At 44.7% G+C, this 27846-nt stretch overlaps 2 protein-coding genes across 4 annotated transcripts; one reads left to right on the top strand and one right to left on the bottom strand.

Moving 5' to 3' along the window:
- The first annotated feature begins 2954 nt into the window (after positions 1-2954).
- On the top strand, positions 2955-14167 carry RP9 (RP9 pre-mRNA splicing factor). The gene is made up of 6 exons (XM_080976036.1): positions 2955-3152; positions 8037-8067; positions 9056-9185; positions 11704-11795; positions 12259-12320; positions 13285-14167. Exons 1-6 carry the CDS (start codon positions 2980-2982, stop codon positions 13484-13486), a joined length of 690 nt encoding a protein of 229 aa, XP_080832162.1. The 5' UTR covers positions 2955-2979; the 3' UTR covers positions 13487-14167.
- Positions 14168-15013: 846 nt separating this feature from the next.
- Positions 15014-26311, bottom strand: LOC308459930 (uncharacterized protein). 3 transcript variants are annotated; one of them, XM_080975795.1, is made up of 6 exons: positions 25953-26311; positions 24091-24237; positions 20155-22023; positions 18945-19070; positions 16997-17164; positions 15014-16653 (listed from the first exon to the last, which is right to left on the bottom strand). In XM_080975795.1, exons 1-6 carry the CDS (start codon positions 26170-26172, stop codon positions 16649-16651), a joined length of 2535 nt encoding a protein of 844 aa, XP_080831921.1. In that variant the 5' UTR covers positions 26173-26311; the 3' UTR covers positions 15014-16648. The 3 variants fall into 3 exon arrangements, with proteins under 3 accessions (XP_080831921.1, XP_080831922.1, XP_080831923.1); XM_080975796.1 differs by having other exon boundaries at positions 15014-15636; positions 17045-17164; positions 25953-26310; XM_080975797.1 differs by lacking the exon at positions 25953-26311 and adding an exon at positions 25594-25931.
- Positions 26312-27846: the final 1535 nt, after the last annotated feature.

Raw genomic sequence — 27846 nt, 5'->3', positions numbered from 1 at the left:
GACTTTCTTCAGTAATGTTTAATTTTGGGTTGTTTTATTGATGTTTCAATGTGCTGCAAGCCGCTTTGAGATTTTTATTAAAAATATAAAGCGGTATAGAAATGAAATGAATAATAATAATAATAATAATAATAATAATATTGGAACAAGGGAGGTGTTCATTGTGAAGTTCTGGCACCTCTTTTTCTAATTGCCCACCCTGTAGCTCAAGACCACCCCCAAAAACATAATACATACATCACAGAAGGAGGCGGGCTACAGCAGAAAACCTGTCTGGGAGGATACTGATAATGGTCACTTGATTGCTTTACTTGGGCAGCCGGGCCATTCCTTTTGAGATGCTGTATATACAGTGGTACCTTGGTTCTCAAACTTAATCTGTTCCAGAAGTCCGTTCCAAAACCAAAGCGTTCCAGAACCAAGACACACTTTCCCATAGAAAGTAATGGAAAAAGCATTAATGTGTTCCACTTTTAAAAACAACCCCTAAAACAGCAATTTAACATGAATTTTACTAGTTACAGGTAGGTAGCCATGTTGGTCTGCCGTAGTTGAAACAAAATAAAAAAATTCCTTCCAGTAGCACCTTAGAGACCAACTAAGTTTCTTATTAGTATGAGCTTTGGTGTGCATGCACATGGTATCTGAAGAAGTGTGCATGCACACGAAAGCTCATACCAATAACAAATTTAGTTGGTCTCTAAGGTGCTACTGGAAGGATTTTTTTAAATGAATTTTACTATCTAACAAGACCATTGATCCATAACATGAAAGCAATAATCAATGTACTGTAAAGGTAAAGGTGAAGGTATCCCTGACCGTTAGGTCCAGTCGCGGATGACTCTGGGGTTGTGCGCTCATCTCGCTCTATAGGCCGAGTGAGCTGGTGTTTGTCTGCAGACAGCTTCCAGGTCATGTGGCCAGAATGCCTAAGCCGCTTCTGGCGAAACCAGAGCAGCGCACGGAAATGCCATTTACCTTCTCGCCAGAGTGGTACCTATTTATCTACTTGCACTTTGACATGCTTTTGAACTGCTAGGTGGGCAGGAGCTGGGACTGAGCAATGAGAGCTCACCCTGTCACGGGGATTCGAACCGCTGACCTTCTGATTGACAAGCCGTAGGCTCTGTGGTTTAGACCACAGCACCACCCACGTACTATAAAATAAATAAGGCAGTATCGTAGATGAGAAAAATTAAAATTATTAGTTTTTTACCTGCACTGATGACTGTTATTGTTTGGAAGGGGGGCTTTCCACAATCACACAATCAATCAGTAGCTGATTGCAGTCACAAAAACAAATTAACCGAAAAAGCCTCAAAAATGCAAAATAAATAGCAAAAACGAAAGCGCCAAACTTAATCCATTCCGGAAATCTGTTTGACTTCCGAAATGTTCAAAAACCAAGGCGCAGCTTCTGATCACTGCAGGTGTCCCAGAAACAATAGCCGACAGATGCATCAGAAGTTCGGCTTCCAAAAAACATTCGAAAACCAGAACACTTACTTCCGGGTTTTTGGCGTTTGAAAACCAAGGTACCACTGTACTTAGTTCCTGAATCCAGGTACAGGCTCACCATAGTATACCCTGAAGATAGGATTTGTGAACAAAGAGGCAATGGGGAGGTTTTTCCAATTTCCTTCCTCACTGCAGAGAATATCTGAGGTCACTGGAAGACTCAGAATGGCTTCAGGATTGCTCTTCTGTACTATTTCAGACATGTGATTTATATACTTATGTATATATTTGCCTTGTAGATTTAGGAACATATGATTTATATATATCTGAGACCTTAGAATTCCAATAATAGTAATAATAGAATGGGACACCTCTATTTTAATCAGATAAATGTTGGAGGGTATGGAGAAAGTTGTGGAGCAAGGCCAGCGAGAGGTGTGCCAATTTAGGTTTGATGAGGCCCTAGGCTACTGAAGGTAACGGGGCCCTTTATATGTCCAGCTGTCCTTTGTCAACAGCAATTTGTCACTGTTTTGTGTGTTGAATATATGCTATATGCTAATTTATGGACCTAATAGGTATCTAAAGCCATTTGCACATAACAAAATATGTATTTTATCAAAGTAATTGGTTTTTTTAATTAAATAATATTTATTAAAATTTCAAAAGAAAAAAATCACATTAATAAGAAAATTAACAATAAAAAGGAAAAATACAAAAAAAGAAAAAACATTTAAAAACAATTCCATCTTTTCATCACTTCTTTTACATTTACTTGTTTCCCGGACCTCCTCATACCTCCCTCTTTTGTATTCCAATTCAATATGTTAGTCCTGCAATTCCTTTCCCTCCTTTTTAATCCTGATCTTTAATCTTGATAAATTATAACATTAAATTTTTACATATTAAAATCCAATTTTTCCATATTTTTTTATACCATTACCGCTAGAAACCGCTTAACTTCAATCCGTCATCATTCTAACATTCTTATCAAAGTAATTGTTACAACCAGTCCATGCAGAATGTAGGCACCCTATATAGAGAAATGAGCAAGCCAGTGATATTTTAGGGAGCAGGCTAGCAGGCCATTCCTTGCATCACAACACAAAACCCTGTTGCTGCATGTAGGTTTTATTTTATTTGTTTTTATCTTAAATTTTGGAAATATACATCCAGTTTCCCCCCATTATATTTTTGGGAGGTCCTCAAGAGAGTGGGGCCCTAAGCTATAGCTTGCTTAGCTTACACGTCAATCCGGCGCTGCTCAGAGAGGAGCTAAATGCGGCGCCGCAAACGACAATCGGGTTTTATTGTGAATTGATCGGGTTTCGTTAGGGATCGATCATGGCTGGCTTCGATTCCGTCTGAGCAGGCGGCGCTGGGAAGCCGCTCCGCCGAGCGCCGCGTCGCGGGGGCGCTGCCGAGGGCGAGGCGGCCCCGTCGGGCCGGAGGAAGTGCTCGCTTGGCCTCCCCTGGAAGTGAGGCGCGCCAGGCCGGGCTGCGGCGGCTCCCCGGCGCACCATGTCCCGGCGCGGCGACGGAGGCCCGAAGCGGCACCGGAGCCGCAGCGAGTCGTCGTCGTTGCCCGGCGGCAGCCCCGCCGGCTCCAGCAGCCGAGGCCACGAGCGGAAGGAGCAGAAGAGGAAGAAGCGGGAAGTGCAGCAGATCCAGCAGATCCAGCACCTGGAGTCCTTGTAAGGCTGGGCGGGGGGTCCCTCGGGGGGCGGCTTGGACCCTCCGCCTTCCTCCGAGGGCAGCGGGGAGGCGCAACGGCATCCCTCACCCGAATCCAAGCATCCCCAAACTTGGCCCTCCTAATGCTTTGGGACTACAACTCCCATCATCCCCTGCTAGCATGACCAGTGGGCAGGGATGATGGGAATTGTAGTCCCAAAATAACTGGAGGGCCGAGTTTGGGGATGCCTGAGTTTGGGGGGCAGCTTGAAATCTCCGCCTTCCTCCGAGGGCAGCGGGGAGGCGCAACGGCATCCCTCACCCGAATCCAAGCATCCCCAAACTTGGCCACTTTGGGACTACAACTCCCATCATCCCCTGCTAGCATGACCAGTGGGCAGGGATGACGGGAGTTGTAGTCCCAAAACATCTGGAGGGCCAAGTTTGGGGATGCCTGAGTTTGGGGGGCAGCTTGAACTCTCCGCCTTCCTCCGAGGGCAGCGGGGAGGTGCGCCACATCCCTCACCCGAATCCAAGCATCCCCAAACTTGGCCCTCCTAATGCTTTGGGACTACAACTCCCATCATCCCCTGCTAGCAGGACCAGTGGGCAGGGATGATGGGAGTTGTAGTCCCAAAATAACTGGAGGGCCGAGTTTGGGGATGCCTGAGTTTGGGGGGCGGCTTGAACTCTCCGCCTTCCTCCGAGGGCAGCGGGGAGGCGCAACGGCATCCCTCACCCGAATCCAGGCACCCCCAACCTTGGCCCTCCTCCAGATGTTGTTTGGGACTACAACTCCCATCATCCCCAGCTAGCAGGACCAGTGGGCAGGGATGATGGGAATTGTAGTCCCAAATCATCTGGAGGAGGGCCGAGTTTGGGGCTGCCTGCCCTGATCCCTAACCTTCAAAACGGCCCTGTGAGGTAGGCTAGATGGGGCTGTGGGCGATGCATGCCCTCTGTGTTGAAAAGAAACCCCCCACCCCAAAAAACGACCAATAATTCCAGGAAGTGGCTCAGCTGCTCTTTTCAGAAATCTTAACGAACTACAGATATAGATATTGTCACAGTATAAGCCAGGCATAGGCAAGATTTCCTCAACCTCCATCCTCCAGATGTTTTGAGACTACAATTCCCATCATCCCTGACTACTGGTCCTGTTAGCTAGGGATGATGGGAGTTGTAGTCCCAAAACATCTGGAGGGCCAAGTTTGGGGATGCCTGAGTTTGGGGGGGCGGCTTGAACTCTCCGCCTTCCTCCGAGGGCAGCGGGGAGGTGCGCCACATCCCTCACCCGAATCCAGGCACCCCCAAACTTGGCCCTCCAAATGTTTTGGGACTAAAACTCCCATCATCCCTAGCTAGCAGGACCAGTGGGCAGGGATGATGGGAATTGTAGTCCCAAAACATCTGGAGGGTCAAGGTTGAGGAAATCTGATCTGTTCAAATGTTCTGGCTCTGAAGGGGATCCTTTAGCTCAGGGGTGCTCTCTTATTCCCCACCCCCCACCAAGGGGCCAGGCATAGGCAAACCCGGCCCTCCAGATGTTTTGGGACTACAGTTCCCATCTTCTCTGACCACTGGTCCTGTTAGCCAGGGATCATAGGGATCTAGAGGGCTGAATTTGGGGTGCCTGCCCTAATCCCTAACCATCAAAACAGCCCTGTGAGGTAGGCTAGGCAGGGCTGTGGGCGACGCACGCCCTCTGCGTTGAAAGCAAACCCCTCCCCCCTGAATAAACATACACAAATTTATTGAAGGTCAACATAGTAGAGAGATAATATAAGGATGTATACAATTTTATAATATGCAGGAGTTAAAATTGGTTGAGAAATCAGAGAGAGGAGCTGAGGGAGGGAGGGTTTGTTGGGGAGGTGGGAGGGGGAAAATGGGGGGGAGTAATGAAGATGATTTGTTTGAATAATTTGTTATGTGATAACTGTAAATAAAAAAGTTTAACAAAAAAGAAGAAAACAACCCCCCCCCCTTCAAAAAAACCTGACCAATAATTCCGGGAAGTGGCTCAGCTGCTCTTCTCAGCAATCTTAACAAGCTACATATATAGATATAGTCACGGTGCCAGATTTACTATAAGCCTGGCATAGGCAAACACAGCCCTCCAAATGTTTTTGAGACTACAATTCCCATCATCCCTGATCACTGGTCCTGTTAGCTAGGGATCATGGGAGTTGTAGTCCCAAAACATCTGGAGGGCCGAGTTCTTCTGTGCCTGGTATAAGCTAAACAAGCTATAGCTTAGGGCCCCACTCCCTTGGGGGTCCAACAAAAATTAAAGGGGGGGAACTGGATGCCCGTTTCCAAAATCTGAGATAAAAAATAAATAAAATAAAACCTACATACAGCAGCAGTGTTTTGTGTCATGTAGGCTCCTATGATGTAAGTAATGGGCCCTGCCTGCTAGCCTGCTCCCTAAATTATCACTGGTTTGCACCTTTCTCTATATAGGGTGCCTACATTCTTCATGTGCAAATGGCTTTAGATACCTATTAGGTCCATAAATTACCATATAGCATATATTCAACACAAAAAACAGCAACAATTTGTTGTTGACCAAGGACAGCTGGACATATAAAGGGCCCCATTACCTTCAGTAAGGGCCGCATCAAACCTAAATCCGGCCCTGCCCCCCCGAATCCCGGGAAGTGTCTCAGCTGCTTTTCTCAGAAATCTTAACAAACTACAGATAGCTATAGATGATAGATAAGATAGATAGATAGATAGATAGATAGATAGATAGATAGATTCCCTTGACAGGATTCAAGACGGCTTGCTGATAAAATACGAACAGTCAGAAACACAGGAAAAACAATTACATATTTTTGGCCTTCGTTTTTATTATTACGTATTTCGTGTTTTTGTCTCGTACGTTCATTCCGTGAACTGCCCCGAGATCTTCGGATGAAGGGTGGTTTCATAAATAATAGCAATAATAATAATTGTTAGCTTCAGCTATTTCTATCTGTCTGGGTTTCTTTTATACATGCACACGTGTATAATTTATTAAAACCATACAAATACAATAAAAAACAGCACAGCACCAGATCTTTTCATTAAAAGCAGTCAGTTTCCAAAACACTGTTTTAACAATAAGGCTATTGGTTCAGCTGTTGGTGGATGGAAAGGAAGCAATAAAATTGCTGGCATATTTGCAAAGCTAAGCAGGGTCCAGTAAGGTTAGGGTACCAGGTGTCGTGATTTCTGCATTGCCAGTGGTTCGACTAGATGACCCTCGGATCCCTTCCAACTCTAGGATTCTATCTTCTGCAGGGAGGGAGTTCCAGGGTCTAGGAGCAGCCACTGAGAAGTTCCCAATATTCTTTTTTGGGGTGTTTGTGGAAATGTTCCCTCCTTTCTGGTTTGTTCTGTTATCTAGACCAGTGTTTTTCAACCACTGCCGCGAGATGTTGCCTGGTGTGCCGTGGGAAAAATTGAAAAATTCGAAAGATTTTTTTTTAAAAAAAGTCAAATTTTTGCCCACTAGGCGGGCGCCAGACTGCGTCCACCCTATTTTCCATCCATCCTGGGTGGGGATCAGATCGGATGGGATCGGACGAGAGCGGACAGGCGGTCCGCTCTCATCCGATTCCCCATAGAGAGCAGCGGGATTCTGACATCTCCCTCTCCGCACACAGTGCGGAGACGGAGCTGTCATCCGCTGGCTCAGCGGGGATCAGCAGATCAATCCCCGCTGAGCAGAGAATGGTCTGCAACGTTCGATTCCAGCCAGAATATCAGCTTTGTGTTCAGCCAAACAGGCCCAGGTTGCGCACTGAATAAAGTATTTTATAATTTTTCATATTTCTGTTTACTTACTATTTCATAATAAAGTAATTATAAATACTTTCTTTGTGTTTATTTGATTCCTATTCAAGAGAATTACTTTATATATAGTCAATATAGGCACAGAGTTAATTTTTTTAACATTTTCTAATGGTGGTGTGCCTCGTGATTTTTTTCATGAAACGTGTGCCTTTGCCCAAAAAAGGTTGAAAAACACTGATCTAGACATAGCCTTAGTGATCACAGGAAGTGATCAAAGGTTTAAAGGGCATCCTGTCTAGTGCTGTTTTTATTTACCCATTCTGGCTTCGTCAATCAGTTGCTGTTTTGCTGTCAAATTAGCACAGCCACTTGTATCCATGAAATGGCATCGCTTCAAATCCATGACACAGAATTTTATTTTATTTTATTTTTAAAAGGAACAGGCAGGCTGCTTCAAGTCAATATTACATTTCTGCCACTAAAAAAACACACACAAAAGCTTTCAAAATTTCTCATTTGTGGCAAGGTGGTGAAAATAAATATTGTTTTCTCAGAGATGGCGGCACTATGTCTGACAAATAGGTTGTTGCTTGAAATAGTTTCTGGGATATAGTCATTTTCAGCCAAACTCAGATCAAGATTTGTAGTTATCCTGAACTCTGTAACATCTGTAACATATCAGGGGGTACCTTTTTTCTTTTCTTTTTTCTTAATACCATTCCCACATCTTGAAATACCATTGCTGGCATCAACAGATAGTTTAGGCCTTTTTGATGTTGCTTTAAGATTTCTGATTTATTAAATCATCTTTTACTATGTAAAAACACTACTGTTTGGAGTTGATAAGTTGGTTTGGAATTTTAATAAGATGCTTTTTATTAGCTGCTTATGATCAAGTATCTTATATTTTTACTTGTAAACCAGTTTGTGACTTTTGTGAAAAATGGATGACATAAATAATAAACCCGTTTGCTTATTATTTAGATAAGGGACGGGGAATTGAGTGACAGGTGTTCAAAAACATTACCCCCTTCTCTATTTTTGCTTCAGCTGAACTTTCTGCATTGCTTTGTAGTTTATTTTCTAATGACACTAAAGGTATATTTTCAATTTTTTTCCAGCTATGAGAAACTTCCTCCAGGGTTTATTAAGGTAGGTTGGGTAGCTTGTAAAACAGTTCTTTTAAAAAAAAGAAAATACAGTAAACCAGGAACAAAGATGCAGTTTCTCTACCACTTTATACAAAAAGAAACCTTGAAGTGTTTTACACAAAATATAATTGAGGGACACACACACAATATGTAAAAATTCAGCGCAAGACTTTAAAAGCTAAATGAAACTAGAGTAAAACTATACTTATCTATGGTATAGATAAAACGGGGGTTTGAATTAGATGACCCCAAAGCTCCTTATTGTAATCTCATGTACCCTGAGGTGATTGAGTTTGTTTGTGGCAGCCATGTAGTTAACAGATCAGAATTGGAAGTCAAATGATTTACTCAGCCTGCCTAGACGTCTTGGTGCACACACCGGCCTGGTTCTTCAGAATTTGAAGGAAGCCCTGTTAAAAGGTCTGCCTTTCTCCAGAAGTGCAAACCGTAAGTCTGTATTAAAGGTAAAGGGTAAAGGGACCCCTGACCATTAGGTCCAGTCGTGACCGACTCTAGGGTTGTGGCGCTCATCTCGCTTTATTGGCCGAGGGAGCCGGCGTACAGCTTCTGGGTCATGTGGCCAGCAGGACTAAGCCGCTTCTGGCGAACCAGAGCAGCGCACGGAAATGCCGTTTACCTCCCAGCCGGAGCAGTACCTATTTATCTACTTGCACTTTGACGTGCTTTCGAACTGCTAGGTTGGCAGGAGCAGGGACCGAGCAATAGGAGCTCACCCCGTCGCAGGGATTCGAACCACCGACCTTCTGATCGGCAAGTCCTAGGCTCTGTGGTTTAACCCACAGCACCACCCGCGTCCCTTAAGTCTGTATTGGTTGTGGGCTAAAAAGTTGGAGGAGATAGCAGATCTGCTGTAAGAAAGTAAGAGTGTCTTGCAGTCCGTCCCACCTCACAGGGGTGTAGGTTAGACCAGTTTGTCCCATTTTGTTTTCGCTTCTTCATTTCATTTGATTTGCTTCTTTTTCGTACAGGAAGATGAGACTAAACCGGAGGACTGCATTCCTGACGTACCTGGCAATGAAAATGCCCGAGAATTCCTTGCCCACGCCCCAACGAAAGGGCTTTGGATGCCATTGGGGAAGGAGGTCAAAGTTATGCAATGTGAGTGAGGAAAGTAGATTTCTGTGCAGCTTTTGGGGAATGGGGAACAAAGAATGAATGGCTTTGCTGGCTGGGGCTGATGGGAAATGTAGGTCAAAATATCTGTAGAGGACCAAGTTGATGACAAGCTGGACTTGACAGGCTGGAGAGAAGGAAGGAGGATGCAGAGGCAGGAGTCAACTGATATGCAGACAAGGAAGTCCTAGAAGGGTTTGGCAAAATCTTGGCAGAAGAGGCAATGGTGTCTTTTATCTTGCTGTCATTTTTCATATTGCACTTCTGGCTGTGGTTGGTATGGCAGCTTTGACTGTTCTTGGACCAGGAAAGCTTGATCACAGCAATTCAGGCACTGGTGATTTCGAGACTGGATTTCTGCAATGTACTCTATTAATAATAATACAGTGGTAACTCGGGTTAAGTACTTAATTCGTTCCGGATGTCCGTTCTTAACCTGAAACTGTTCTTAACCTGAAGCACCACTTTAGCTAATGGGGCCTCCAGCTGCTGCCGCGCTGCTGGAGCACAATTTCTGTTCTCATCCTGAAGCAAAGTTCTTAACCTGAAGCAATATTTCTGGGTTAGCGGAGTCTGTAATCTGAAGCGTCTAACCTGAGGCGTATGTAACCTGAGGTACCACTGTAATAATAATAATAATAATAATAATAATAATAATAATAATAATAATTTAATTTCTATACTGCCCTATACCTGAAGGTCTCAGGGCAGTTCACATAAAATACATAAAATCAAAACAAAACCAACAACCCAATAAAAAAACCCCAAAAGAGCTAGCATTTCCCCCCCTAAGAGCCAGCATTTTAAAAAAGGGTATAAGATGTAGATCAAGTCAGGCAAAGGCCTAGTTGAAAAGGAATGTTTTTGCCTGGTGCCTAAAGGTGTATAGTGAAGGTGCCAGGCAAACTTCCCTGGGAGAGCATTCCACAGATGGGGAGCCACTGCAGAGAAGGCCCCGTTCTCGTGTTGCCACCCTTCTGACCTCTTGCTGAGGAGGCGCACAAAGAAGGGCCTCAGAAGATGATCTCAGGGTCTGGGTAGGTTCATATGGGAAGAGGCAGTCCTTGAGGGATCGTGGTCCTGAGCCATCTATGTGGGGCTTACCACAGTCAATGCAGAATGCTGTAGCACGGTTGCAGATCAGCAGATCTATGCTGGTTGCTGATCTGGAACTTGGACATGTCGGAAGTGATACTGTTGGTATATAAAGCCTTGTACAGCTAGGGACTAGTTTACCTGCGTGATCTCCTTGCGCCATTTGTGCCGACTTGTCCGCTTTGAACTGACTGAAAGACCACATCTGTGAGGGCGAAGGAAGCCCCAGAGAGACCAGAGGTTCAGCAGGGCTTTGTTTAGGCTGCTGAGCCACCCCATCTAACAGCTGATGTTTGCGGTAGCACACCAGCACCGGCCATTTTTACAGCCCCAGAGCTGCAATTATAGTGGGGGGTATTTTTGGATACTGTATTTTTTTGTCTGGATTGGAGAGAGTGGCAGAGAGGGCGTTTAGAGGGTGCACCCGAATTTATGCCATTTCACTTATGTGCAGGGCCGTAGCTAGGGGGTGGTGAGGTGCCCCCCCCGGCCAGGGGCTCAGGCAAGGGGGGCCGCAAAACTGGCTAAAATATGTCCATAAATAGTAAAGGTAAAGGGACCCCTGACCATTAGGTCCAGTCGTGGCCGACTCTGGGGTTGCAGCGCTCATCTCGCTTTATTGGCCGATGGAGCCAGCGTACAGCTTCTGGGTCATGTGGCCAGCATGACTATGCCGCTCCTGGCGAACCAGAGCAGTGCACAGAAACGCCGTTTACCTTCCCGCCGGAGCGGTACCTATTTATCTACTTGCACTTTGATGTGCTTTTGAACTGCTAGGTTGGCAGGAGCAGGGACCGAGCAACGGGAGCTCACCCCGTCACGGGGATTCAAACCGCCGACCTTCTGATTGGCAAGTCCTAGGCTCTGTGGTTTAACTCACAGCACCACCCAAGTCCCATGTCCATAAATACGTCTATAAATAAAAATATGGATTGTTGCCTCATAAGAAAAGGTTTTAAATAGAGGGTGAATTGAATGGGTGGAGTGGGGGGTTGGAGGAGAGGCAGAAAGAGCAGCTAATTTGTCCATGGCTAGGGGTGCAATCTGGACGGTTCTGCCAGGGGTGCAAGATCGCCTAGCCATGGCTCTGCTTATGTGCCCCGTGCCCCTCAGTGTAACCCCCGAGTAAGGGGGGATGACATGCCTGTAATCTTTCTCAGTGCCTGCTTAAAACAGAGTGGGGGGGCATGTCAGTTTTGCTCTATATGTGCTCTCATGCCACAACTGCCTTCCCTCTGCAGGACAAGGGCAGGGAGAAATCTGGTCACATGAGGGCAAACAACTAATGGTCAGTGCTTTGTTTTGTAAAGAAAAGCCAATCATTTTTAGATACTGGTTTTTAAAGGTACTGAATATTTACTTTTTTGGTGCACAGCACTATGTTAATATTTCTTATTTCTCCCTCAAGGCTGGAGATGTAAACGTTATGGACACAGAACGGGAGACAAAGAATGCCCATTCTTCATCAAAGGCAACCAGAAGCTAGAACAATTCAGAGTAGTAAGTAAAACATTGCGGCATTAGTTTATTAATGGTGTTTTTGAATATTCTGCCACGTTAAGAGTTTCTGAATTCTTTCTTTTAACTAGGGAACTTTGTATCTTCTGCAGTGTGCTGTTAGGTAGAGGTAGGATTTTCCCCATCAAACAGTAAAGAAGCCCAGCTGTAAGAAAAAACAGTTGAGAAAGGGAACTTATAGGAGAGAGTTCGCGAGTGCAAAAGGGGTGAGGCACCTATTCAATTGAATCATTCATTGATTTTAGATACCTATACCCCCTGGTTCTGACTCTAAATTAAAGAAGAGCAGTTAATATGGATAAAACAATCACCAGTGATTCTGCATGAGGACATAGGCTGGCAAGGTCTTTGCTTGAATCCTTAGGAAACAGCAATTATTTAAAAACAAACAAATTGCAAGTGATTCTATTGGGCACTGAGCTTCCCTCCCCCTTTTTCTTTAAAGGCACACGAAGACCCCATGTATGATATTATAAGGGAAAATAAACGCCATGAGAAGGAAATGCGGTAAGACTGATTCCTGTTTTAATCTGGGTCCATGCATCCAAAAATAACCACAGTCATAATAGCACTCACTCAGTCAGTCAGTTTTATTGCACATAGCCAAAGGCTGCCGCAATGTACACAGATAATAGCACTCTATAGAGTGTTTTGAGGCCTCCATTTGCTATAGCAGGGGTCAGTAACCTTTTTCAGCAGGGGGCCGGTCCACCGTCCCTCAGACCATGTGGTGGGCCAGACTACATTTTGGGGAATAAATAAATGAACGAATTCCTATGCCCCACAAATAACCCAGAGATGCCTTTTAAATAAAAGCACACATTCTACTCATGTGAAAACACGCTGATTCCCGGACCATCCGCGGACCGGAATTAGGAGGCAATTGGGCCCAATCCAGCCCCTGGGCCTTAGGTTGCCTACCCCTGTGCTATAGGAACATAGGAAGCTGTCTTTGCTGCATAAGACCACTAGGTGCTTCCAGCACTGTATTGTCTGCACTGATTTGCAGAGGCTCTCCAGGGTTTCAGAAAAGGAGACATTTCTAGGCCTACCTGGAGACCTCAGGGATTGAACCTTCTGCAAAGCAAACGCTTTACCAGTGAGTTACACCCCTTCCCCTAATAATAATCCATTTTCAAAAAAATCAGTCTTACCCTCAGGCCAGGGCATGTGTGTGAGTGAGGCTGAGATTACCAGTTATGCATGATGAGGTTTTTTTTAACCCAGGGGAACTTTTGATTCAAAGTTCAGTGTGTCTGCCACTACATTTCAGTAGCTCATTTAATGGTGATGGTTTGAAAAGTTCAGTGTTGCTTTCAAGGGTAGAGACCTCCACTTTTCCCGTCATAATTTCCATTTCCATTTCCATTTAAGACTACCACCCACCTAAAAAACAAAACTGCAGGTGGTTTGCCCTGCCAGGCAAAAGGGGGAATTTGATCTTGTGTTCATTGGCCATTTGTACATTTAGGATACAACAGTTAAAGCAGCTGCTAGAGGATTCCACTTCAGATGAAGAAGGCAGTAGCAGCAGCAGCAGCAGCAGCAGCAGCAGCTCCAGCTCTCCGGGATATAAAGGAAAACACAAGAGGAAGAGGAAGAGGAAAGAAAAGAAGAAGAAGAGGAGAAAGCACAAATCTTCTAAACCAAGCAAGAGGTCCAAACTGCATTGAGGAGACTTGTGGCAAGCTTGCAATATCTTGCGAAGCATTCGGAGAACAATTCTCTGCAAAGGGTGTGTTTTAGGTGCTCCTTGGTGTCATTTTGTGAGTCGTCCTATCAGGTCTCCCCCACTGTCCCTCCACATTGCATTTTTCTCATTGTTCAGGTTTGACAAAGTTTGGTACTTTGAGCACAGAGGGCTGCACCTGAGATAAAGAGCCTCTGGTGTCTTAAGTGTTTTTCTCTCCACCCCCTGCAATTTCCCTTTTTGACAGTTCTTGGGCCCTGTTGTCGCCCCCCCCCCCCCCCGCTCCAATTTCTTTTTAGCCTCCTGAGAGGTCAAAAATTAAATCTAGAATTTTCAGGCAGGGGGAAGCTGCCAGTGGAGAAGCTAGGCACATAGCTCCCAAGGCGTAGAGAAGCGCCCCATGGTATTTCTTGCAGAATATGGAGAAAGGGATTCCTTTAGCGGCATGTAAACAAGGCCTCTGTGGTCCTGGCACAGCCAATACCTGGGCTTTGTTGAAGGAAGACTAACAAGAAATGCCTCTGGCCACTCAGTTTGAGGCACACAATGGGAAAAATTGAGACAACTACAAAGGAACTTGGTGTGACCTTCACTCCAATTGCCTGTACTGCAGTTGACTTTTTATTATTGTACAGAACAGTGTGATTAAACACAGATCACAGTATTGTGGAAACGGGTTTGTTTTCTGCCATTGGAAGAAATGTCTTCATGGCTGCAGTTGGACTTCAATGTAAACATTTTTCCTTTAATGCCAGCCTGTAAAATAGGTGACCCACTCAGCCAAATGCAATGCAGCAGCCTTTTATTACAGACCACGAGGGGCTCTTCAAATCTCCTGTTTGGGCCGTCTGCTTGGAACTGCAGCGGAAGGGGTCGTCATATAATAATAATATAATAAATTCAAGCAGTGGAGCGGGGTTAGTTGGCTGCATTCATCTTGCAGAATCACAAGCTGTAGAGAACCAGATTTAAAGCTCTCTGTCCCATATGAATTATGGCACAGTTTTGTCTTGTCTGATAATTCCATACTTGAAAGCGTTGTGTATATGATGCAACATAGGGAGCCACAACAAGCCTTTTCTGTTCACAGGGCAAAATGATGCAAATTTTGCATATGATGCCATCTTCAAGCAGTAATTTTAAAGAGGTGTGCTTCATCATACCAAAAGCATATAACAGGATTGGCATTACTACAATTGAAATCTAGACTTAAATTTCAGTTGCGCTTTTTCCTGCAAATATCATTATGCAGAGCACATAAAATAGTTCTGCTGCCCTATGGAACTGAACCCTTAAGCGTTAAAAATAGTCTTGCTACTATGTTTTTAAAATAATAAGCAGCAAACAGGTTGACTGCTAGAAAGATTGCTTGAAAAGCTAAACATTGTCTGTAAATAAGTTAGCAAGATGTATTCTTTCGGGACGTCAGAAAATGTTTGTGAAGTGGTTATAATCAGAATATACTTTTACGTAGCATCACTAGACCATAAATTCAGGTTCTCTTTTGTTAAAAAAAAGAAAAGAAGAGAAACCTTATAAGGGTAGAAATGTTAATATTGTTGCAGCTGATTTCTCAAATAAAAAACTCATTCACCTGTATTGGCTTGAAGATACGTGCCAATGAAAACCAGGTAACAATGAGAGGGCAACAGGAGCGTTTGGGCCACAAAAATTGAAGCAACTCTTGCTGTCCCTGGATTTCACAATGCTTGAGCGAGTGAATAACATCCAACAGAGTTCTTCTGAAAATGGAACTTCATTCAACCCTTAATGAAAGTTTCTCAAACTAAGTTGCAGTTTCCAAACAGAAAACTTACTTGCTTCAAAGTTTGCCATTTCAAGTAAATGTTTGAGGCGCTACAATTAATATTCCGAAGACATCCCATTAGTGCAATTTTAAACTTTTATTTTGGTTAAATATCAGTTGTGTTATTTACAAAACCAAGTGCCTTTGTTTTGGTGTTCATTTTTTTATACATTTTGTCAGATGTGTGCTCAGAAACCTTTATAGTGCAACTTTAATCTTGCCGAGCCACTTGCAACCGTTAAATAGGACTCATCTGAATGATATCTGGGGTTTACAGTTCAGTTACGATTATCTTCTTTTATAGAGAGATCTCCTTGTTCCACGTCCTGCACAAATGATATTAAAGGAGGTTAATTATTAAGGAGACTCTGCTGCAGGCTCTCTTTTTATCCAATCACATTTTGATGGACACTGACCTACTAAAGGAATTGTCCGAGATTCACCTGCAAACCTTAGATGAGGCAGAGCCTAAACATGGGTCATGTGCAGGAGTGATGAGAAAGCAATACCTGTTTGGGGAAGCTCGCAGGACTCCTAAAAAAAAAAATCTGTTCTCAAGAGCTCACCTGTGTGTTCCACACACTTTCTAAATGTTTGACTTGTCCCCAAGTCTTAAGTGTTAACTCAGTGCAAAGCCCCACAAGACAGCCAGTATCGTGGCACAACAGAAACTTGCATCTCACTCATTTTTGCAGCTACAAACTCTCTGTGCAATAGGTGCAATTTAACAGGCAACAGGGCAAAATGCAGCAAAAATAAGGTGAGTTTGCACGAGAAGCTGCCTTATAACATGTCATGACTGATTTGGTCCATCTAACTGGCAGCAGCTGTGCAGGATTTCGGGCAGAGAATACTCCCTGCCCTACCTGGAGGTGCTAAGGATTGAACAAGGTATCTTTTGCATGCAAGGCGATGGGCCCTTCCCAATGCACAAAATACTTTTCCAGCTTGATGAGTCAGAATACAGGCAAAGCTATAGCAAGCTGAGTATACAAAGTCACCTTAGCCAACACCTGAAATCAGGTTGCTCATCTCTTCTACATCCTACAAAGCAGGGCTGGTATTTCAGATATCCATGCTGTAGAGATTATAACATCAGATGGCTTGTATTTGCAACTCAGAAAGTGTCTGTGGCCTCTCTTATCATCAGAGATAAGCCAAATCACTATAGAAAAACACCTGAAGATTCAGATTCATGTGCACTTTCATATTTCCCCAGACCATGTTTCAAATCCGACTTCCTAGGAGCGTCCCATGCACAGATTCACAGTGAAGTTCTCATACTAAGTTTCCCAGTTCTACTGACCAGCAATTTCTTCTGAGAATCTATTCTGGCACCTACACTCTGAAACCACTGGACTAAGTCTTAAAGGTAAAGGGACCCCTGACCATTAGGTCCAGTTGTGGTTGCGGCGCTCATCTCGCTTCATTGGCCGAGGGAGCCGGCGTACAGCTTCTGGGTCACGTGGCCAGCATGACTAAGCCGCTTCTGGTGAACCAGAGCAGCGCACAGAAACGCCGTTTATCTTCCAACCGGAGCAGTACCTATTTATCAACTTGCACTTTGACATGCTTTTGAACTGCTAGGTTGGCAGGAGCAGGGACCGAGCAATGGGAGCTCACCCCGTCGCGGGGATTCGAACCACCAACCTTCTGATCGGCAAGTCCTAGGCTCTGTGGTTTAACTCACAGTGCCACCCGGACTAAGTCTTAGGTTAGACTTAGTAAACCTACCCTTGTGTTGGGTGGCTTTGGGCTTCTCCCATTCTTCAACTTCTATGTCATGTCTTGTGTCTCTACGCTTATGTGGAGGCTTCCGTGCTTTTCTCTTTGGCATGCCTAGAAGCAAGTCACCTGAAGAAAAAGGGAAAAAATATTTCTTAACCCAAAATATACCAGAGTTTGCTCCCGCGACCCCTTTCTCCCTCCCAACCCCTCTCCCTTTTCTATGAAGTCTTATCACAGATTTATCATCTGCTGTTTGGTTGAAGGGAATATGAAAACGCTTTAAATTATACCAGTTTTATTAACCCCGTTTAGACCAGAGAGCTGTTTATTCCCTCCAGTGATGAATTAAGATGCATCCCCCTCTCTCCCAACTAACTTGAATGACTGATTATGCTATAAAGCTGGGCTTATACTGTTAATACTTTCATGGACAGCTATGGAGAATGGTGTGGATTAAACTCAATTGTAGCAACACGGGCAACTTTCTCTCCTGCTCTGGAGGGTAGGACTCGAACCAATGGCTTCAAGTTACAAGAGATTATGACTAAACATCAGGAAGAATTTTCTGACAGTAAGAGCTGTTTCACAGTGGGATGGTATCCCTTGGGAGGTTGTGGACTCTCCTTCCTTGGAGGTTTTTAAGCAGCGGTTGGAGAGCCATCTGTCATGAATGCTCTAGCTGAGATTACTGCATTGGAAGGGGGCTGGACTAGGTGAGCCTTGGGTGTCCCTTCCAACTCTACAACTCTATGAACTCTTGCCTTGTGTAGATTGGCCCTCAGGATACATTAAAAGGTCAATGAAAATTAAGCGTAATAATAATAATAATAATAATAATAATAATAATAATAATGTATACCCCACCCATCAGGTAGGATTTCCCCAGCCACTCTGGGCAGCTTCCAACAGAACATCAAAATACAATAACTTGTTAAACATTAAAAGCTTCCCTAAACAGGGCTGCCTTCAGATGTCTTCTAAGAGTCTGGTAGTTGTTGTTCTCTTTGACATCTGATGGGAGGGCGTTCTACAGGGCGGGTGCCACTACCGAGAAGGCCCTCTGCCTGGTTCCCTGTAACTTGGCTTCTCACAGTGAGGGAACCACCAGAAGGCCCTCAGAGTTGGACCTCAGTGTCCGGGCACAAAGATGGGGGTGGAGACGCTCCTTCAGGTATACTGGACCGAGGCCGTTTAGGGCTTTAAAAGTCAGCACCAATACTTTGAATTGTGCTCAGAAACATACTGGGAGCCAGTGTAGGTCGTTCAAGACCGGTGTTATATGGTCTCGGCGGCCGCTCCCAGTCACCAGTCTAGCTGCCACATTCTGGATTAGTTGTAGTTTCCGGGTCACCTTCAAAGGTAGCCCCACATAGAGCGCATTGCAGTAGTCCAAGCGAAGGATAACTAGAGCATGCACCACTCTGGCGAGACAGTCTGCAGGCAGGTAGGGTCTCAGCCTGCGTACCAGATGAAGCTGATAAACAGCTGTCCTGGACACAGTATTGACCTGCGCCTCCATGGACAGCTGTGAGTCCAGAATGACTCCCAGGCTGCACACCCGGTCCTTCAGGGGCACAGTTACCCCATTCAGGACCAGGGGAGTCATCTGCATCATACTGCATATTTGCAAATACGTGTGTTGTATTAGATACACTGACTTGAGCCCTGTGATGAACTGCAGCTGCATACCGTGTCTACCTTATCTGTGCCAAATCCAGCTTTGCCTATACTTGCTTTATCTGTGCATTCAAGCTGTTGTGTTGACAATGTGTTCTCCCCTCCTTTGGGCCGTAACAGAGATAACAACCAAGTTTAGATGAATCGCTACCAGGACAGAAGAAAGTGCTTTGTGCCTTACATTTAACAGGTGCACTTTCTTAAAACATTTATATAGACAATGCCATACCTCTCTCTCTGCTTCTGATTACGGGGAAGTGGTCACCATGTACGAGGCTAGCAAATTTGGGCTTAGCTCCACTTTTCACCCAGTATTCAGCAGATGCAGTCCTCCCACTTTCCTTTTGTAGCCTTCCTGGGCAAGATAAGGAAGAAGAATCCAAGTCAGTCATTGTGTTTCCTGCTGTTACTAGCCTTAATGCTCTCCACCCCCCTTGCCAGCGCCCCCCCTCCCAACAAGCCTTCAAGATCATTTAATCCAGAAAGCCTTATTGAACTGAACTCTACCACCGACATCCAGTTTTCTTGGGTTCTGGGCCAAGACATTTCAACCATCAAGTATCACCATCTTACTGTTTTCCCCCACCCACTTGATGCACTGATTTAACTGCAGAGCAGGATCACAACCACATGTACAAAAATCTGTAGCAATAGCAGTCAGGATCCAGGCCACAACTGACTATAAATCAGGACTTTCAAGTTAGTTTTTGATAAGGCATTCAGTCTAGCCTGACTTTTAGTAAAGCTGTTACAAGAATAGATTGCATCAGAAACACTTTCTAATTTTATGTGCACTGTTTGCGGATTTCATATTAAGTTTTGGATTACATTTACTAAAACCTGATTAAATCCTTATTAAGTAGTGATAAATTCTTCCAAACACCTAAAGAGGCATATCAGTTTGTTTGTTTGTATGTATGTATGTATGTATGTATGTATATATGTATGTATCTGAGTGAGTGACAGAGAGAGAGAGAGATACATACATGTACCATATTTTTCGCTCTATAAGACGCACCAGACCATAAGACGCACCTAGTTTTTGGAGGAGGAAAACAAGAAAAAAAATATTCTGAATCTCAGAAGCCAGAACAGCAAGAGGGATTGCTGTGCAGTGAAAGCAGCGACCCCTCTTCCTGTTCTGGCTTCTGGGATAGTTGTGCAGCCTGCATTCGCTCCATAAGACACACACACATTTCCCCTTACTTTTTAGGAGGGAAAAAGTGAGTCTTACAGAGCAAAAAATACGGTATGTATAAACGTACTGAATATACATTGGGACAAGAAGAATGTGGATCCCACATACACCAGTCTATTAAAAGGTACTTTAAAGCTTCAGTTCCTGCCCCCCTTCCAACTGGCAAGGCCCACTGTGTGTGAGAAAATGAATACTGCATGTCCCAACATCCAGGAATGCCACTTGTGTGTTTGCTATTTACCTGAACTCTTTTGTGAATTTCTTCGTGCCTCAAGCGCTTCTAGTTGCTGGGACGTAGGCCTCTGCAGCCAGAAGCTGTAGTCGCCAAAGAGATCCTCAACTTGTTCTTGGTCCTTCTTCAGTTTAGTTGCCGTTTTCATTTTATCTTGCACAGGCCAACTAAGGAGGTGTGCTGGCACAGCATTTTTCGGTACTCTCCAGATCACTTGCTGGCCAGTCTGCCTGTAAGGGCAACTTTTGGTGGGGGTCAAGGTTCTTCTGGAGCCTCTTTGATTCAAGTAGTCGTCGTTGTCCTCCTCCTCCTCCTCCTCTTCCTCCTCTTCTTCTGGTTCCTTTACCCAGTATTCTTCAGACTCATCTGCTTCTGATGGAGACAAACTCTTAGTAGCTTTCTTCTTGAGAGACTGGAGATGCCTTTTACTGGAAGTCCTGGGGAGAACACCCAGCTTGCCACTTGGACTGGAAACCTCTTTGATCTTGACCCATGAACTGCCCTTCAGGTTCTGGCTGCAGCTGGTATTGGCCTGTTCCATCCCCACCACTTCCTCATCTTCATTGAGGGAGCCTCCACTTTTTATTTTATCTATCTCCAAGCCTTCGACGCTTTTCTTAAAGGTATACATATTCTGAAGCATGTAGTCAGAAGCAAAATATGACAGGGGTGCATCGTCCATCGACGAGTCTTCATCTCCAGAAGACATCTCATCCGAGGTAAAGCTAAGTACACTCGGACGTTTCCTTCGGGAGAAATGCGGATTGTAATTTGAGTTGGAATCCATGCTGTTTAAGCAAGCTAACCAGCCCTCAGAAGGAATATATTTCTCTGACTCGTCACACCACATGCTTTTTTCTGAAGTTGGCACGTGTTCCTCACTCACATCATTGTTTTCATTCAACTTGCGAGGGAAATATGAATCATTCATGATCTCCATGCCAGATGGAAACAGTTCCCTTTGCCGAACAAGGTTGGACACATCGTGAGGAGTTCTGGAACCACCGAACCTCTTCAAGCCAGATCTTTTCGACATCAAAGCCTCTTGCCTCGCACCTAACTGGTCGGGTCTGTTCTGTTCAGCCAGCTGCACTGTTCTGGCTTCGTCTAGAGGAGACTTTGGCCCATGAGTAGTAGCTCCTTGTTTTTCCAAATCCAGCTTCGATTTATATTGAGGCTCTGTCTCTTGCACATCTTCAACAGCCTCTTGCTCCTCTGGGTAAGAAATGCTCGGCACCAACTCAGTCTGTTCACGAGGCCCATATGCAACGCCTTCGCAGGAACTCATAGCAAACATATCCCTTTGCATTACGTTCTCCGGCACTGGTTTCTTCACCACATCATAAAGAGGAATTGTTTCTTTGAAGGACTTCCATAGTTGAATGGCGGGACCACCACTGTTCCCATACTCTATTCTCACTTCCTCTTTCTCAAAAGCGTAACCTGATGGGGGAAGGCTTCGGAACTGTAAAGAACCTGCAGAGCCCTTGGCAAAGTCTCTCTCTGCAATCAGAGGAGATACAGCCCTCTCTGGCTTTTCCAAAGCGATATCAGCATCTTTACCAACACCAGATGAGACACAGGCCATGTTCCCCATTTCACAGTCTCTCACTTCTATACCATGATCCTGATGTTTTTTCGGTTTGCTTTCAGCCTGCCTAGGGTCAGTCTGAGTTTCTTTGGTCTCTGTTCGCTTCCCGGGATTATAGTGCCTGAAGCGTGTGGCTTGGAAAAACATGGGTGATGAGGGCGGAGGACCATTGAAATAGGGTCTCCGGTTAACTCTCATCTGCATGGGATGCTGTGGAATAAGATATCCAGGATACTCTTGAACAGGAACAGAGTAAAAGGGGAAATATGGACTCCCACTTCTTAAGCCTAAGAAGAACAGAAACATGCATTTTCCACCAATCTAAGTTTTGCCAAAACAATCTTAAGATTCATTACTTCACAGAAGACATTCAGACCTTTAACAAGACCTACTTTTTGATCAGCAAAAGTTAATTGAAATCCCTCTGTGATGTTCAAGGATGAAAAAAGGTTGCATCTATCATTACCAAAGCAACCTCTTCGGGTTGCTTCCGTTCCATCATGTAAAGAAATTGGTGTTCTTGATTTCTGCCGCAATATGCACTGAATACAGCAGTTGGGGGAATCAAGAACAGGGTAGCACAAGCAACTGCATTATGCAGGGAAGAGCCCTGTATTTTGGAACCATCTGGGGTGACGTGTCCCATGTGCTCTGCCCCACTTCCCCCCACCCCCTTGCAGACGTCAGTTGCCAAAGGGGCAGCACTCAAAACTTTGGCACCTTGCAGACGTCAGCTGCCAAAGGGGCAGCACTCAAAACTTGATAAATGCCTGGCTGTCAGGGGTAAACAGCAGCAGACAACAGACCAGCATGGTCTGGAAGGAAGCCCTGTCCTGTCCAATATTTACACAACTGCATTTGCACCACAGCCATTCTGGGGCGCTCAGGGGCATTTGGGGATGACCCAACACCTTCAGTGGATTGGATCACTCTGCTGAGCTGTAATAATAATAATAATTTACTATTTATACCCCGCCCATCTGGCTGGGTTTCCCCAGCCACTCTGGACAGCTTCCAACAAAACACTAATACACAATAACCTGTTAAACATTAAAAGCTTCCCTAAACAGGGCTGTCTTCAGATGTCTTCTAAAAGTTTGGTAGTTGTTTTTCTCTTTGACATCTGATGGGAGGGCGTTCCACAGGGCAGGTGCCACTACCGAGAAGGCCCTCTGCCTGGTTCCCTGTAACTTGGCTTCTTGCAGCGAGGGAACCACCAGAAGGCCCTCGGAGCTGGACCTCAGTGTCCAGGCAGAACGATGGAGGTGGAGATGCTCCTTCAGGTTACAAACTGAATAGTCACATACTTTTCAGGTTTAGCCTTTTGGGGGATTGGAGTTGCCTAGAGAACATAGGGCAAGGGGCTAGCTTCTCTCCCACTGAGGCAACCATTAATCTTGGGCATGTTCCCAATTTAAAGAGCTTGTGGGTATTTATTTACACCAATTGTTTGTTGGCTCTGGATAGACAAATGAGATGGTGAAGAGACCACCATTTGATTTCTCTAGTTCACCTGGAATAAGCTTCTTATCATCTGTTCCAGGCTTCCTCAACCTCGGCCCTCCAGATGTTTTGGGCCTACAACTCCCATGATCCCTAGCTAGCAGGACCAGTGGTCAGGGATGATGGGAATTGTAGTCTCAAAATATCTGGCGGGCCAAGGTTGAGGAAATCTGGTCTGTTCAAATGTCTAGCTCTGAAGGGGATCCTTTAGCTCAGGGATGCTCTCTTATTCCCCACCCCCTGCCAAGGGGTCAACCTTTTTAGGGTCAGGGGCAGCATTCCCTAGGTTGGAGCCTCACACTGTTGCCAGATAGGTTCAAAGCAAAAGTGAAATAAAGTTTATTGAAATAAAGCAACTTGAGTAATGAAGTATTAAAATAATGGCTATGATAAAATTTGCTTTAGGGTTTTCTTTTTCTTCTTCTTACAGGACAACATGCAGAAGTTCAGTAGGTGAAGTGTTTTCCATCACTATTGCTTGTTACTGAAAGCTTTACCCATTGCGATTCCTCTGGTGTAAGCGGTTAACCAAGAGGAAGAGAGCACCCCAACATGGCAAAACCACAGTTGTAATTGCTGCAATCATGAAGGCCTCTGTAGAATTCTCTATTATATCACAGATAGCCAGTTAAACAAACTAGAACTGCCTTCACCAACTTGATGCCCTCCAGGTGGTTTGGACTACAACGCTATTCAGTTCCGACCGGCAGAGCACCAGGTTGGCCAAGGCTGAACTGGGAAATGCCAACATTAAATCCAAACCTGAATATGAACTGCAAGACCAATGCTATATAATGGATTCCATTCTTATTTCATCCGTGGCCCAACCTGTACCTCTTCCTCAGCCTTACCTGCTGTAGGGATGCCGTACGGGTTGTACATTGGGCCAAGGAACCATGGATTAGGGAAAGGTTGCTGTGCCGTCGGTTGTGCGTAAAAAAAGGGCCTTTGGTTTGTGGAATAGGGTCCGTTTTCCGAGGAAGCTTTCATTTTGTAGGCTGAAAAACAGAAAAGCAGCACTTTAAAAAACACACACGCTGACAAAAACACACATACCACCTTTGTTAAGTTTGTGGATGGCCTGGGTTTTCTGGGGATGAAACAGATTCAACACTCCCCATGGAATGGTGGTTCTGTTACGCATTTAAAGGACTCTGGCAGGGCTCAGGGAACAGGAAACAAATGTTAATTTCTATGTTATCTGGAGAACTTAAGTTGATGGGTGGCTGGGGTCCCACCAGCACTCTGTTCTGCAGTGCAACCGGCTGCCTGTATGCAGTGTAAATGGCTGGGGAAACCCAGCCAAATGGGTGGGGTATGTATGTATGTATGTATGTATGTACGTATGAATGAATGAATGAATAAAATTAAAGGGAAGCAGAGGGAAAGTGGCAAGTAAGGCTGGGGGGGCATGGGCTTGATACCCATTCGTCTAGCTATCATTCCCCTGTTCTTTCCCCCCACATTTTTGGACAAAGCCCCCTTAAAGTAGAGAGCCTTAAGGGGGCTTTATGGGACAGGTGGGTATTGACCATTCACTAGGCTCCCTTGTGACCTTAAAGCCATTCTTGCATTTAGGATAAAAACAACTTCAGCCTGACTGATCCCTGCAATGTTCAGAGAACTCTATCATTTATTACTGGAAAAGTCCTCCAAACAGTTTTTTTGTGAAACCATGTCCTTAAGCCTCATTGCTCTCTGTGAATCTTATGCCATAAGTGCTCTATCTGGTCACACAAACATTCAAGCAAATACTCTTTCTCCTACTTTAATAATCACCTTTTCCACACAAACCTGACTATTTTGTGCAAACTGTTGTAGAGAAACCATAAGTATTAGTAGAGACTATGGCCACTGCTTAAATCCAATACTAGAAATGGAAAATGCATATAACTTTGAAAGAGTACATTTCACATCGCGCAGATACATTATAGCTCACTCCTGTGCTAGCTTACTCAGAACTGATTCCCGTCAGTTTCAAAATTTCAGTAGGACCAATTTCAAAGTATACAGGGCACAATGTTGACTCAGCTTGCTTAATGACTAATCAGAAATGGCAGAAGACTATTACAGTGAACACACCCATCTCGATTCATTACAAAGTTCTCTTCTTTCCTTCTAGGCAAAGACACTAAACCCCTCAAGTATCATTATTGCTGTTGTCAACATTATTTCTAGGATTTAACACATACACAAAACTTTAGCAGTAACTGCCCACATGATAACTTATGCAGGATACCTCGTTCAAACTATAGTTTTGTATTTTTAGAAAGGGGCTGTAAGTTTATAAACATATAAAAAGCAAGACAGGAAGAGAAATGCGGTTATTCAAAGGTAACAAAAAGCCTACAAACCTCTTCTGAAACCCAGACAGTCCAAGAATACAGAGAATTCTTTCAACAACAGGCCAGCCTCTTCCAGGCCTCCACTAAAGCTCTCACCATCTTTCTAGACCTTTCTATAAACCAAGAATCCCCACCTTCCAATTGCTTTTTACTCCTTAAATGCAAGCTCTACGAAGCCAAGTCATTCCTGCCCTTGCTGTATTTGGCCCCAAACCAGGTATCCATGCTGCTGCTGCTGCAACCAAGCACAGCCCAGCAAAGAACTAATTGCTAACACCTCTCTCCTCTCTCTTAAGCACAAGCCATTCCTCAGCACACCACACCTGTAGCTAATTGAGGCCTTTTCTTTAAAGCAACAGGAGACTTACAGCTAACAGTCTGGTCCCATGCAAATTTGAGTGCATCTAAGTTGATTAATTTCAATGGGCTGATGCACACTTTACTTTGCATAAGATATGGCTGCATGCATTCACCGCCCCTCAACCTATAAAGTTCAGGCTTATTAACAAGGAAGAGACACAGTAAGGCCAGTGACCACAGCATTTCATGTGCACTTTGATCCTGCAAATACTTAGTGCCACTCTGCATCCAGTAAACTCACTCTCATGTCTCCCTTACTCTGCACAGGGTCAGGCTAACAGAACCAGTCTGGGACCCCTTACCTAACGAAGTTACAGTTGCAAGTAAATGACAAGAAAAGATCGTGGGATATACAGTGGTATCTCGGGTTACATACGCTTCAGGTTACAGACTCCGCTAACCCAGAAATTGTGCTTCAGGTTAAGAACTTTGCTTCAGGATGAGAACAGAAATCGTGCTCCAGCGGTGCAGCGGCAGCGGGAGGCCCCATTAGCTAAAATGGTACTTCAGGTTAAGAACAGTTTCAGGTTAAGTACGGACCTCCGGAACTAATTAAGTACTTAACCTGAGGTACCACTGTATTTGCCCCCCCCTGCTAGGGCCATTAAGGCAGCTTTCCAACAGAATGCCTGACCCCATTCACCCTAAAAAGTTCTCCCACTTTGGACTGAGTGCCTCTGAGCATGTGCAAAGCCCCGCTGGGGGAAAAATGAAGTTTCAATGACCTAGTGTCGAAAGCTCCCCTGTGCACGTACAGACTTTCCTTCATGGAAAGGATGCTCACTCTGCTATTGGGGATTTGGTGTCCTACACCTTGCCTCCAATTCAGTCTGCCTGCCTAAGATGCTGATTGTTTCACTAGCTCTCATCTGCTGAGAGAGCATAGGGTAAAATAGGGTAAATACTGACTTAACAGAATGCAAGGTTCCATGTAGGCAACAGAGAGACTGCAACACATCCTGCAGTCTGGCTCAATACCACCTCCAAAATGGCCTGTTTCTTTCCCCTTAAGGACAAGAAGAAGAGGAGTTTGGATTTGATATCCCGCTTTATCACTACCCGAAGGAGTCTCAAAGCGGCTAACAATCTCCTTTCCCTTCCTCCCCCACAACAAACACTCTGTGAGGTGAGTGGGGCTGAGAGACTTCAGAGAAGTGTGACTGGCCCAAGGTCACCCAGCAGCTGCATGTGGAGGAGCGGAGACGCGAACCCGGTTCCCCAGATTGCGAGTCTATCGCTCTTAACCGCTACACCACACTGGCTCTCAAGAGAGCTCTCAAGAGAGAGATGCAAAATGTAACTCAGTGGCAGAGCAGCGTGCATGGAATGCATTCAAAGCATGATGCACGTGCACTTGTTCCACACAATTTGCTGCTCACTGTCCCAAGGTGGGACACATTATTGTGCCAGTGTGAATTATGGTAATGCACAAACAGGAAGCAGCAGCAAACGTGGTTAACATGGGGAGTTTTCTGGAGCATAGCCTTCCACCAGTACCTGCAGTCAGCTAAGAAGCTAAAATAACTGGCCAGGGCTGTAATCCTCTGGCTACTTACCTCAGAGAGGAAGACACTTTGAATGGATTGGGCTTACTTCAGAGTAGGAGAAAATAGATATGTAAATTCAGTGCTTTTCCCCTGAAAAAATGCCTAGGGGTACTCTCATTTTCCTACTCATATTGAAATACTGCCCCTCAATGAGGCTAAACTTAGATTCACAAAATGTTTAATAATAATAATAATAAATTTTTATTTATACCCCGCCCTTCCCGGTTTAAAAATCGGGCTCAGGGCGGCTAACAGCAACTATAAAACATTGATTAAAATGCGACTTAAAAACAGCATAAAACAGCATAATATACAACATAAAATGCTGCATCAATATCAATAAAATTCAAAAATT

Source organism: Podarcis pityusensis, assembly GCF_964106645.2.
Source record: "Podarcis pityusensis genome assembly, chromosome: 12".
Lineage (NCBI taxonomy): Eukaryota > Metazoa > Chordata > Lepidosauria > Squamata > Lacertidae > Podarcis > Podarcis pityusensis.
The sequence above is the reverse complement of the archived record's forward strand: the minus strand, read 5'-3'. Positions and strand labels throughout refer to the sequence as shown.